Raw genomic sequence first — 11,697 nt, forward strand, 5'->3', positions numbered from 1 at the left:
TATCTCTCTCTCTCTCTCTCTCTCTCTCTCTCTATCACCCTTGAATCATATACCTATGATGTTCGCATGGGTGTACGATCCGATAGTGATGTCGTTTCTTCTTCTCTTTACTAGCCTATCCTGCTTCTTTGGTTTGTGATTGTATTTTTGACAGGGGATATTTTTTTTTTTCTGTAAATCTTCTGCCTGTTTGTTCTTGGTTATTTATAATTTAGCTTATGATATCTTTAGGTTATGATTTTGATTTACATTTGTACAATTTTTGTTAGATTGCTTGTTTTTTTGTTTCAGCGGTCTCTCATATAACCTCAATTGTGTTGGAAGAGACCTAAAGCAACAAACAAAATCTCTCTCTCTCTCTCTCTCTCTCTCTCTCTCTCTCTCTCTCTCTCTCCCCCACTCTCCCTATCTCCCCTTCCACTTTTCACCATCATTTATCATTCATCCCGATCCCAACAAAATGTACAGAGGCTACCACTTGCATCTCTTTTGATTCTTTGTAAAGTATTACCACAGGAATGCCAAGTCAGGAGGCAAAAATTTTACTGAACTTTTACAGAAACACATAGACAGATCTGAGTGCTGAATTCCAGTAAAAAGACATTATGTACTTACAGCGTCCTATCCAAAGGATAGTAAATAATTGCTATTGTCCATTTCACGCTATAGAAATCGGGATAAACTCCGGCTTCATGGGCCTCATAGCTCTGAAGGACTACTTTTTATTTTTTATTCAACAGCCATTAATTATTGACTCGTCTTGTTTATTTTACCAATTGGAGGAACTGTCTTCGGGGCAGTGGATTAGATTAGTGCCATAACTCACTCAACCCTAACACCGACAATCTCTGTAGTTCACCCAGGTTACTTTTACCCCATGCCTATGTATTACATTGTCTGAGACAAATTATAGGCTTAGTATCAAAGCCAATGTTTTTAGTTTTTACATGTTAAGGGTAGTTGAATAAAACAATCTATGTACATGTTCAGTTTTAATACTTAAAAAAAAAAAACAAATTTGAAAAGTAGTAAACATGTATAGGATTGAATGAGTTAAACAAAGGGGAGCAAGCAAGTCTTATTTACTTTGTAACCGTAAAGAACCTGGGATTAACTTCAGTTTTATATTATTTTGGTATCTCATTCGACAGCTACAAGTAATGCATGACTTGACTTGATTATTTCACCAATTGCAGGATCAGTCTTCGGGCAGTGGATCGGGGCAAGCCAAGTTGGTCACCAGGACAGTTGGGAAAGAGGTCCATCTTATAGAGAAGATAGGTATGTTGGTTGCTATATAAAGTAAACAGGACTTGAACCTTTTACTCTTTCATTATTTTTTCCTAATTCCTGTCGGGTTGTTGTTTTTTGTTTTTTAATTTAAAGGAAATAACTGTACAAATTCCAAAATGGGTGATTTTTAAATAAGGATATTGGTTATGGGAAATATATGAATACATTAACAGTGTATTGCAGGAGTTATAAGTTATTCTTATATTTTTGTTGTTGTTAGTTCAGTGTGATATAGGGAATAATGATATGCTAGGTGAGTTCCTGACCTCCCATAGTGAGCAGAGAGGCACTTACTGTGTCTTCTACCCCCCTATATCTATTTTCCAATTGAGTCTGTCTTTGTCTTAGAATGAGATTACTTGGTTTTGTCCTGACCCTGGCAGATACCCTGGCTGGGAGGGAAACAGTTGAATGTATTGTTATAGTCTTGGGAGTTGATTTTTATTTTTTTTTCCAAGTAATTCATCTCTCTCTTATGCAGTGTTTTTTTTGTTGTTGTTGTTGTAAACATATGATTTGTAAACATTTGAGTGTGTTCTTCTTAATGTGGACCTGTTCTTGTGTCAGGATGAGACCTTAGACGTCTCAAACCATGCACTATTACACATGTAATGGTAGCACATCTGACCAGTATTCAGAAGGTCTGAGGTTTGATCCCCAGTCGAGGTGGACTGAATTTTTGAGATAGTTTTTTTTTTTTCTTGTATTTTTCTTTTCTTGCTTTGTCTACACCTTTCATACAACTTGTTCAGATCTTTATAGTTTGCTTACTTGGACAACATGGGTAATTCCTGCCTGCTGGTACCAGATGTTTGTTTCTGATTGATTGTCTTTATTCTATCATCGAATACCTTGGCAAAAGCACTTTATAATTCTAGGTGGAAGGGCATTTAAAAGAAAGAAAAAAAAGACAAAAAAAGAAAAGAAAAGTTGTAATTTCGTCATTTGTGAGTTGTCTGATGAAAAACAGAACCGTTGTCAAGTATATCAATTGAATGCAGGAGGATTGAACTTCAGTACCATCCGTTGCGAAAGTGATAGCAGGATGGAGCTTTGTCGTTGGTATAGGATTAAAGCATGTGTATAGGGTTATGAACACAAGCTTTAATTTAAGATTTTCACCGGCTTGCCATGTGAAAATCTTTCATTGAAACGAGTGTTTATAACCCATGAAACATGATTTAATTTTATTATTACACCCCTTCTCGTCCAAAACTGTTCATAAAACAAGGAAGTCTTTAAAATTAAGACAAATGAAGGCAAAGCAAATGTCCATGAAGAGTTACTTGCTTACATATTATTTACATATTATATACATATTATATACAAATACTTTTTAAAAAATCTTATTAGGTAATGGCCGATTTGGTGATGTTTGGCGAGGCAAGTGGTTAGGAGATGATGTGGCTGTCAAGATTTTCACATCCTTGGAAGAGACTAGCTGGCGTCAGGAAATGGACATTTACAATACAGGAATGTTGAGTCATGAGAACATTCTGGTATTCCACGCTTCGGATACAATCGGTCGATTCTCATGCACTCAAAACCTCCTTATTGTTCAGTACCATCCGAATGGATCACTCTATGACTATTTACAAGTATGTTCTGTATTTCTTGTTGTTACAAAAATATTCCTTCTTAAGGTCACCAATCAATGATGATTATAATATTCAATGATGATGTTGATAATAATAATAATAATAATAATAATAATAATAATAATAATAATAATAATAATAATAATAATAATAATAATGATTATAATTCTTCAAGGACATATTCTTAGAATTGAAGGTCCCAATTGCATATCTACAGAGTCGTTTTTTCAAACTAAGCACACTGATAGTATGCTCTTGGAATCTACATCTGTTCCCTATTTAAACCATTCCCCTCTGTCTTTTCTCTTGTGCTTTCAATTTTAAATCTAGAAATGTATTTTTAACTATCCTATTTCCTTGGGTGAAATGACCTAAATGTGTCGCAAGCAACTGTAGAACTCTTAAAAACCAACAACAAAAACTGTACCATTGATGATCCCATTTCAGAGGTCTGACATTGACATGGAAGAGATGCTGATGCTGGCCAGTACAGCCGCTGCAGGCATTAGTCATCTCCATTATGAGATCAAGCAGGGAACAGGGACACACGAAAAACCTTCCATTGCTCACAGGTAAATAAATATGCTTCATTTACACCCCTATCTGGCAATTGTATTCATTTACTCCTATCAAGCAATTGTATTCATACACACTCCCCTATCAGGCAATTGTGTTCACACTCCCCTATCAGGCAATTGTGTTCATACACACCCCCCTATCAGGCAATTGTGTTCATACACCCCTATCAGGCAATTGTATTCATACACACTCCCCTATCAGGCAATTGTGTTCATACACCCCTATCAGGCAATTGTATTCATACACACTCCCCTATCAGGCAATTGTATTCATACACACTCCCCTATCAGGCAATTGTGTTCATACACCCCTATCAGGCAATTGTATTCATACACCCCTATCAAGCAATTGTATTCATACACACACCCCTATCAGGCAATTGTGTTCATACACCCCTATCAAGCAATTGTATTCATACACACTCCCCTATCAGGCAATTGTGTTCATACACACTCCCCTATCAGGCAATTGTGTTCATACACCCCTATCAGGCAATTGTGTTCATACACCCCTATCAGGCAATTGTGTTCATACACCCCTATCAGGCAATTGTGTTCATACACCCCTATCAAGCAATTGTATTCATACACACTCCCCTATCAGGCAATTGTGTTCATACACCCCTATCAGGCAATTGTTTTCATACACCCCTATCAAGCAATTGTATTCATACACACACCCCTATCAGGCAATTGTGTTCATACACCCCTATCAGGCAATTGTGTTCATACACCCCTATCAAGCAATTGTATTCATACACACTCCCCTATCAGGCAATTGTGTTCATACACCCCTATCAGGCAATTGTGTACATACACCCCTATCAGGCAATTGTATTCATACACACACCCCTATCAGGCAATTGTATTCATACACCCCTATCAGGCAATTGTGTTCACACACCCCTATCAGGCAATTGTGTTCATACACACTCCCCTATCAGGCAATTGTGTACATACACCCCTATCAGGCAATTGTATTCATACACACACCCCTATCAGGCAATTGTATTCATACATCCCTATCAGGCAATTGTATTCATACACTCCCCTATCAGGCAATTGTGTTCATACACCCCTATCAGGCAATTGTGTTCATACACCCCTATCAAGCAATTGTATTCATACACACTCCCCTATCTGGCAATTGTGTTCACACTCCCCTATCAGGCAATTGTATTCATACACACACCCATATCAGGCAATTGTATTCATACACACTCCCCTATCAGGCAATTGTGTTCATACACACTCCCCTATCAGGCAATTGTGTTCATACACCCCAATCAGGCAATTGTGTTCATACACACACCCCTATCAAGCAATTGTATTCATACACACTTCCCTATCAGGCAATTGTGTTCATACACCCCTATCAGGCAATTGTGTTCATACACCCCTATCAGGCAATTGTGTTCATACACCCCTATCAAGCAATTGTATTCATACACACTCCCCTATCAGGCAATTGTGTTCATACACCCCTATCAGGCAATTGTGTTCATACACCCCTATAAAGCAATCGTATTCATACACACTCCCCTATCAGACAATTGTGTTCATACACCCCTATCAGGCAATTGTGTTCATACACCCCTATCAAGCAATTGTATTCATACACCCCTATCAAGCAATTGTACTCATTTACTCCTATCAAGCAATTGTATTCATACACACTCCCCTATCAGGCAATTGTATTCATACACCCCTATCAGGCAATTGTATTCATACACACTCCCCTATCAGGCAATTGTATTCATACACACTCCCCTATCAAGCAATTGTATTCATACACACTCCCCTATCAAGCAATTGTATTCATACACACTCCCCTATCAGGCAATTGTATTCATACACACTCCCCTATCAGGCAATTGTATTAATAAGCGTTTTTTGTTTTTTTTATCTTACAATATCTGACCTGTCAATATACAGACCTGCCTACTCTTACGAAAAAATCATAGAATTACAAAATTTTGGCTCCAATTTCAGGATTTCATGAGCATCTCTAAGTCATTAAAACTTATTGAAAATGAAAGTGGATGCCAGACTTCATAATTTAAAGAAGATTCATTGGAAAAGGAGTTCAGGACCTATTTGAATTGTGAATTGCTCTCTCACCCTGAGTCCCAACAACAGACACTGGACAAACAGTGGAATCAGTTGAGACAGTTGACTGATGACTGTGGTTCAACTCTGCTCACACATCTACCTTCTATCATGCTGCACATACTAGCAATTCCCCATGCCAATGCTTCCTGTGAAAGAATTTTTAGTTTGGTTAGGGCCAATAGAACTGACTTTAGAAGCTCCATGTCTGTTGACACCCTCCAGTCAATTCTGATAATAAAGCAGTCGAGTGAGACATGCTTTGATAGAAAGTCGTCAGCAGACTTGTTGAAAGCATGCAAGTCTGCGACAACTGTGGCCTTATCAAAGTCCACTGGTTGATTTAAATAAAGTCCCAGCAAAAAGACTGTGATAGGACACTTTTACTTATGATTTGTGTGTGTATTTCATGTGTACAGTGAGTATTTAGGATTCTTGATTTTCAAATGCTGGAGCTTTATGATAATGCCTACTAATCTGATGCCAATAGCCTCTGAATCTGACTTTCCATCAAATTTCATAAGGTGAGTAGTAGTTAATATGCAGTTTGCATTAAGTTTTGATTTAATTTGATTTTATCACCATACATATTTCTTACAATTTGTGGAGTGCATTACTATTACCACCACCCATATGCCATATCAGATCACCGTTATTACTCCATTATGACCACCTGACATGATTACCCGTGATGTCACCTTTGTGTCCCGCATTTTGACTTTGTGACCTTGGCAGTCCTGGATATTGTCATGAATTAATTCCTATAACATTGTTTACATTTTAAATCTGTGTTTGTTTTGACAGGGATATAAAGTCAAAGAACATCCTGGTCAAACTGAGTGGGGAGTGTTGCATAGGTGACCTGGGCCATGCCATCAAAAACACAAAGGAATGGGACAGAGGCAGAGAGAGATTGGTGAGTCTTGATGATCAACAGGAAATGGATTTGAATCAATAAATGAAATAAATTGTAAATAAATACCCTTTATTCATCCCTGAGGGGACTTTTTTCTTGAGGGTCTATTCCAAGGGAGGACTGGAATACCTCAGGCGTCTCTACTTTTCTTTGTGCAAATTTCATGCATTTCTCGTCTTAAATATTTTGTCAAAGAATGCATGTTGCACAGACTTTTGAATAAAGTCTCTTAGTTGTACTTTTCAATAATGTTACATTTTTTCTTTGACCCTCTTTCTACCCCCCCCCCCCTTCTACACCCCTTTCCCTCCTCTATTATCATCACCTCTATTTATGTTCCAGTGGATTGGCACCAAGCGTTACATGGCACCTGAGCTGCTAGCAAAAACCCTGAACCCAGCCCATTTTGAATCCTTTAGGTGTGCCGATGTTTACGCTTTTGGTCTCGTCTTATGGGAAATTGCACGACGTGCCCGGCGTAAGTACACAAGTGATGGGTGTAATTAGATTTGATGGAAAGTAGTTTGCAGTATAGTCCAACCTCCAAGCCAAAGGGTAGCTATAATGATAGAAGATATTTTATTATGAGTACAAGTGCTATTTTTTCATGTTCTGAAAATAGGAAACGATCATGATGCCATTTGGCCTTAATACTCTAAACACCTGCTGTCTGTGTTAATTCATGCTGCGTTTAACATGCACAGCAGGAATTTCATTGTTTAAGTTTAAAAGTTTAAATAAGTTTAAAATCGTTAGGTATCATTTCCCACCAGGGTCATCGTATATTTTTGTTTCCATGTCTTTGTAGCATATTGTGACGACTACCGCGTCCCGTTCTGGGACATGGTGCCCGCTGATCCAAGTCTAGAGGAGATGAAGGCTGTTGTGGTGGACAGGCAACAACGGCCGGCCATTCCAAACAATTGGTCTCAGGAACAGGTCAGTGAATGGGGAAAGAAAGACCCTTTCTTCCTAGTTTTTATAAGTGTAAATTTCCCCCACCAATAACATTTAATATTTTTACTGCAAAATGGAAGTTACAATAACTGGTTGGGTTGTTTTGACCTCCCATTGAGTACAGGGAGGTCATTGTTATGTCTACTGTTCCCCTATATTTCAGAATCCTTTTTGCATCTTGGATTGAGATTACATGGTTTTGTCCTGGCTCATGGCTGGAGTCCTTGGCTAAGGGGAAAATATTATTAATTTTGGGAGAGGATTTTTTTTTCCTTGTAACTCTGTTATGTAGTTATAGTTTTTGTTCTGAATGTATTTTGTAAACAATTGAGTCTAAGGGGGAACTTGTGCTGGTGATGTGGATGAGACTTTTAGGTGATCTCAAAGTACAGTGATAGTATGTGCTTGGAAACAAACTCAAACATCTTCAAATATTCATTTGCACCCCGTACTATCAAGGACTGGAACGCTCTTCCCAAATCATGTGTGAACATAACAGATTTAGAAACATTCAAACGAAGATTATCAAAATTCTTCAGCCTAAATTACCAACAATGGCTGTAATATTCAACAACTCTCTCTGCCCTCGATTACAAATACTCAGAATTGAGTCAACTCTGAGCAACATTCAGATTCAGAATCTACTTGTTTTCTATTTGAACAAAACTTTGTCTTATTTTTTATCTTGGATGCTTTTACTTGTAAACATATAACTTTTTTACCATTTCATTTTCTTCCTTTTTTGCTGGCCGTAATATGTCGAAAATATGTCACAAATGCCATAAATCCCTTAAAAACCAAATCACAAAGTTACAGTAAACCAACATCGAAAAGGAAGAAATAAATAGTTTTTAACAAAATGTGATTCTTTGTGTCAAATCTATTTTAATGTTGCAATAACAAGGTAAAGAAAGAGGGGGGGGGGGGGGGGGGGGGGGGGTTCAATTATCTGATTATTTCAACTTTAAATTCTGTTCCACACATTCTAATTGCTAAACTTAAGACTTTACAATGGAGTTACTGCCTATCACTTTGAAATAACCTAAATAATTATTAAATGAATAAATAATCTTTATTCATTCATAAGGAAATTGGTTTGACAAATGTGAATTACAAAAATGAATAAATAAATAAACATCAAAATATGATATTTACATAGTTTTATAGGGTAAAGCGAATGAATACAAGTAATAGTTAAAGAAAAAGTGAAGTGTATCTATTATTTTAAAATAAATACATAAAATAAACAATATTGCTACAATCAAATGTAAAGGGAGTTTAACTTAAACTTTCAATTTTTGTCTTTTAGATATTTAATTCAATTGATGTTGATGGTGTATAACTTTTGAAATAACCCCTAACCGTAGTCAGTTGAAAAAGGGTATTAAACTTTCAACCTTCTGTTTTGAAATGTTTTTCAGTTGATGTTAGAAATGGAGAAGCTGATGCGAGGTTGTTGGGCCCAGCACCCGTCGAACCGTCTCAACATCCTGCGTGTGAAGAAAAACCTACAGGCTCTGCGATCACACAACGAACAGATGATGGAGAAAAGGGAGAAATTGACGGGAAAGATTTTGGATGGTAGCACGACGACTAACAGTGTGGTCACTACATCCAGTAACTACACAATCAGTTGAGTGTGGACAATAGGAAGAACAACATTTGTGTGTGTGTGTGCATGCTTTTGTGTCTGTAAGTGAATGAGAGAGAGAGAGATAGAGAGAGAGAGAGAGAGAGTGACAGAGAGAGACAGATAGAGAGAGAGAGGATAGAGAGATGTCACTGAGACTGGTGACTAAATTGGTTGTGTACAGCTTTTTAAAAAGATCAATAAGTTGGTTGTGAGAGTGAGATGTATATAAAACTGAGCATCAGCGTGTTTTCGGTTAGAGTGATACCATTAATGAAAGCTTGAAGAAGTTAGTGAATGGTTTTAATTTTATAGAAAACTTACATGGGATTAATCTGTAAATAAAAAAGCGGTTGGGAGTTGGAAGTCGGGGAATGAAAAAAAAAAAAGGAATGTTTATTTTTAAATGAAATATATAAACAATATTTGGAAGTCTCTGGTTCCAACGACTACCACAACTGGTTTATTTATAACATGACAAATCTGCCTTTTTAAATTTTTTTTTTTTTTTTTAAATGATTTAATCCAGATGTTCATTTATTTTTTTATTTGAATTCTGTGTGTGGAGGAGTTGGAAAGTGAGCGAGGCTGAGAGGCTGCTGAACAATCATTAGATTATTCTATTTTCATCACAACTCATTGTATTATTATTGTTATTGTTATTATTATTATGATGATGTAATAATAATAATAATGCTTAATGCAAATTTGTAATGATTATTTTCCTATTCCTCGCATAGTTGATATAATTTTGTACAATGCCAATGCCATCTTTCTATTCGGTTGTAATTTGTTAAAGTTGTGTGTGACCTTTTAATAATAGCAGAATAAAAGGTTTAAAAGACTAATGTACCTATGTATCCTCCCCCCCCCCCTATCTCTTGACCAATAGGATTTTTCTTCGTTTCATATATATAAATATAGTTAAAAGTTTATAATTATATCACTTAATTCGTGAATGACAATGAACAAAGAGAAAAGTAAATGATTAGTGTAAATTTGTCTACTTGTGTCGACGTAATCCTAGTCCCATTCACCAATTTGGGTAAATGCCAGGATCGTTCTTTTGGGATTTAGGACAGAGGTCATTTGTTTGGTGTTTTTTTTTAAAACCTTGGATTTACCTATCTCACAAAAAGAAATCCACCGAGATGGAGTGAGGACACACTAAAACTGATAAAGCCAAAGACACAAAATGTCCGACGTCACAATGGAATCCCGGAGCAGTTGTTATTAGAACATACACAACATTAACCAATTTTAAAATTGCGCCTAAAAATTAACTTGTTTACAATGATGTGAGCTATACTCAATCCTGTGCTCTCCTTATTTAACTTTGAAGGCAGAGTTGATTGATGCTCGCAATTGAAATGCTGGGTGGGGTTCCTGACTTCCCAGAGTGGGCAGGGAGGTACATACTGTGTCTTCTATCCCCCGATATTTGTTTTCCAACTTGCTTTCTGTCTTTGTCTTGGAATGAGATTACTTGGTTTTGTCCTGGTCCTGGCAGGATACCCTAGCTGGGATGGAAACAGTCATAGGTATAGTTTTGGGAGATGATATTTTTTTCCTAGTAAATCATCTCTCTTTTATGTACAGTTTTTTTTAACACATGATTTGTAAACATTTAAGTGTATTCCTCTTAGTGGAGACGCTGGTGTCTGGGTGAGTCTTAGGTGATCTCAAACTAGGTACACTGATAGTGTGCTCTTGGTATCTACATCTGTTTCCTATTTGAACCAATTCCCATTTGTCTCGCGTTTCATGGGTGCTTCTTTTAACTATTCCATCTCAAAATCTTTTGTTTTCTTACCACCATTTAAAAGCTAAATAAATTATGAAAGGTTACACAAAATTTTAACAGTATGTCATCAACATTGTTGTGATTGCCGTCATCGTTATCATCATCATTATCTCATCATCATCACAATCTTCCGTATCACCATGACCATATTATTTACATGAACGTCTGCTGAGTTTCCATTTGAAGAAACGCATTGGAGTATATCCTCTAAATTAAATAAGGCTGTAAACTGAGTGCAATCATTTTCCTTTCAGGTCCATTTTGCTCTAAGTTTGACCTTTCCTCTCAGTCTGTCTCTTGTTTTATCATAGCAAAGCAAGTGACCCCTCTCGTTTTCAGTTGCCGAACTAAACGCAAAAGTTTTATCTTAGAATAAAAATTTATTTCAGTTTTCTACCAACGAAGTGAAACAACACACATAATTTATTGTTTTTAGAACATCTTTTGTATAATTTGATCTCACTAAATAAATGTATAAATAGTAATTTAAACGTTTTAGGTTACACATAAATTTGTGTGCTGGTATGTTTTATGTTTGTTGTGAGTAAATTACAGAAATGTATAACGTCCATGGCACACTGGTCATTCACGACCTGGTACCTGGTACTCAGCAGACGAAAATGAATGCACTCAGTTTACAGCCTAGGTGCACTCAGGTCTTAAATTATGATCATTTCATTGGCCTGTGTCGCACTACATCATGTTTTGTGAATAGTTATGCAAGGTTGTTTTTTGTTTTTTGTTGTTTGCTGTTTTAAAAATTTGAGATTGAGGTCTAAATTTGTTTTAGTTTTTTTTATATACCAAAGATA

At 36.6% G+C, this 11,697-nt stretch overlaps 1 protein-coding gene across 1 annotated transcript in view; it reads left to right on the forward strand.

The window, feature by feature from the left end:
* LOC144958584 (activin receptor type-1-like) overlaps window positions 1-10,899 on the forward strand; it is a 56,865-nt gene extending 45,966 nt beyond the window's left edge. The window contains exons 5-11 of the mRNA XM_078890658.1: window positions 1,197-1,281; window positions 2,647-2,891; window positions 3,339-3,463; window positions 6,383-6,494; window positions 6,837-6,972; window positions 7,303-7,433; window positions 8,873-10,899. Of these exons, the coding sequence (XP_078746784.1) occupies window positions 1,197-1,281; window positions 2,647-2,891; window positions 3,339-3,463; window positions 6,383-6,494; window positions 6,837-6,972; window positions 7,303-7,433; window positions 8,873-9,088 (1,050 nt within the window). The 3' untranslated portion in view covers window positions 9,089-10,899. The remainder of the gene's footprint in view (window positions 1-1,196; window positions 1,282-2,646; window positions 2,892-3,338; window positions 3,464-6,382; window positions 6,495-6,836; window positions 6,973-7,302; window positions 7,434-8,872) is intronic.
* The last annotated feature ends 798 nt before the right edge of the window (window positions 10,900-11,697 follow it).

Source organism: Berghia stephanieae, chromosome 13 (assembly GCF_034508935.2).
Source record: "Berghia stephanieae isolate SIO BIC M18660-M18661 chromosome 13, UCSD_Bste_1.3, whole genome shotgun sequence".
NCBI classification, from domain to species: Eukaryota; Metazoa; Mollusca; class Gastropoda; order Nudibranchia; family Aeolidiidae; genus Berghia; species Berghia stephanieae.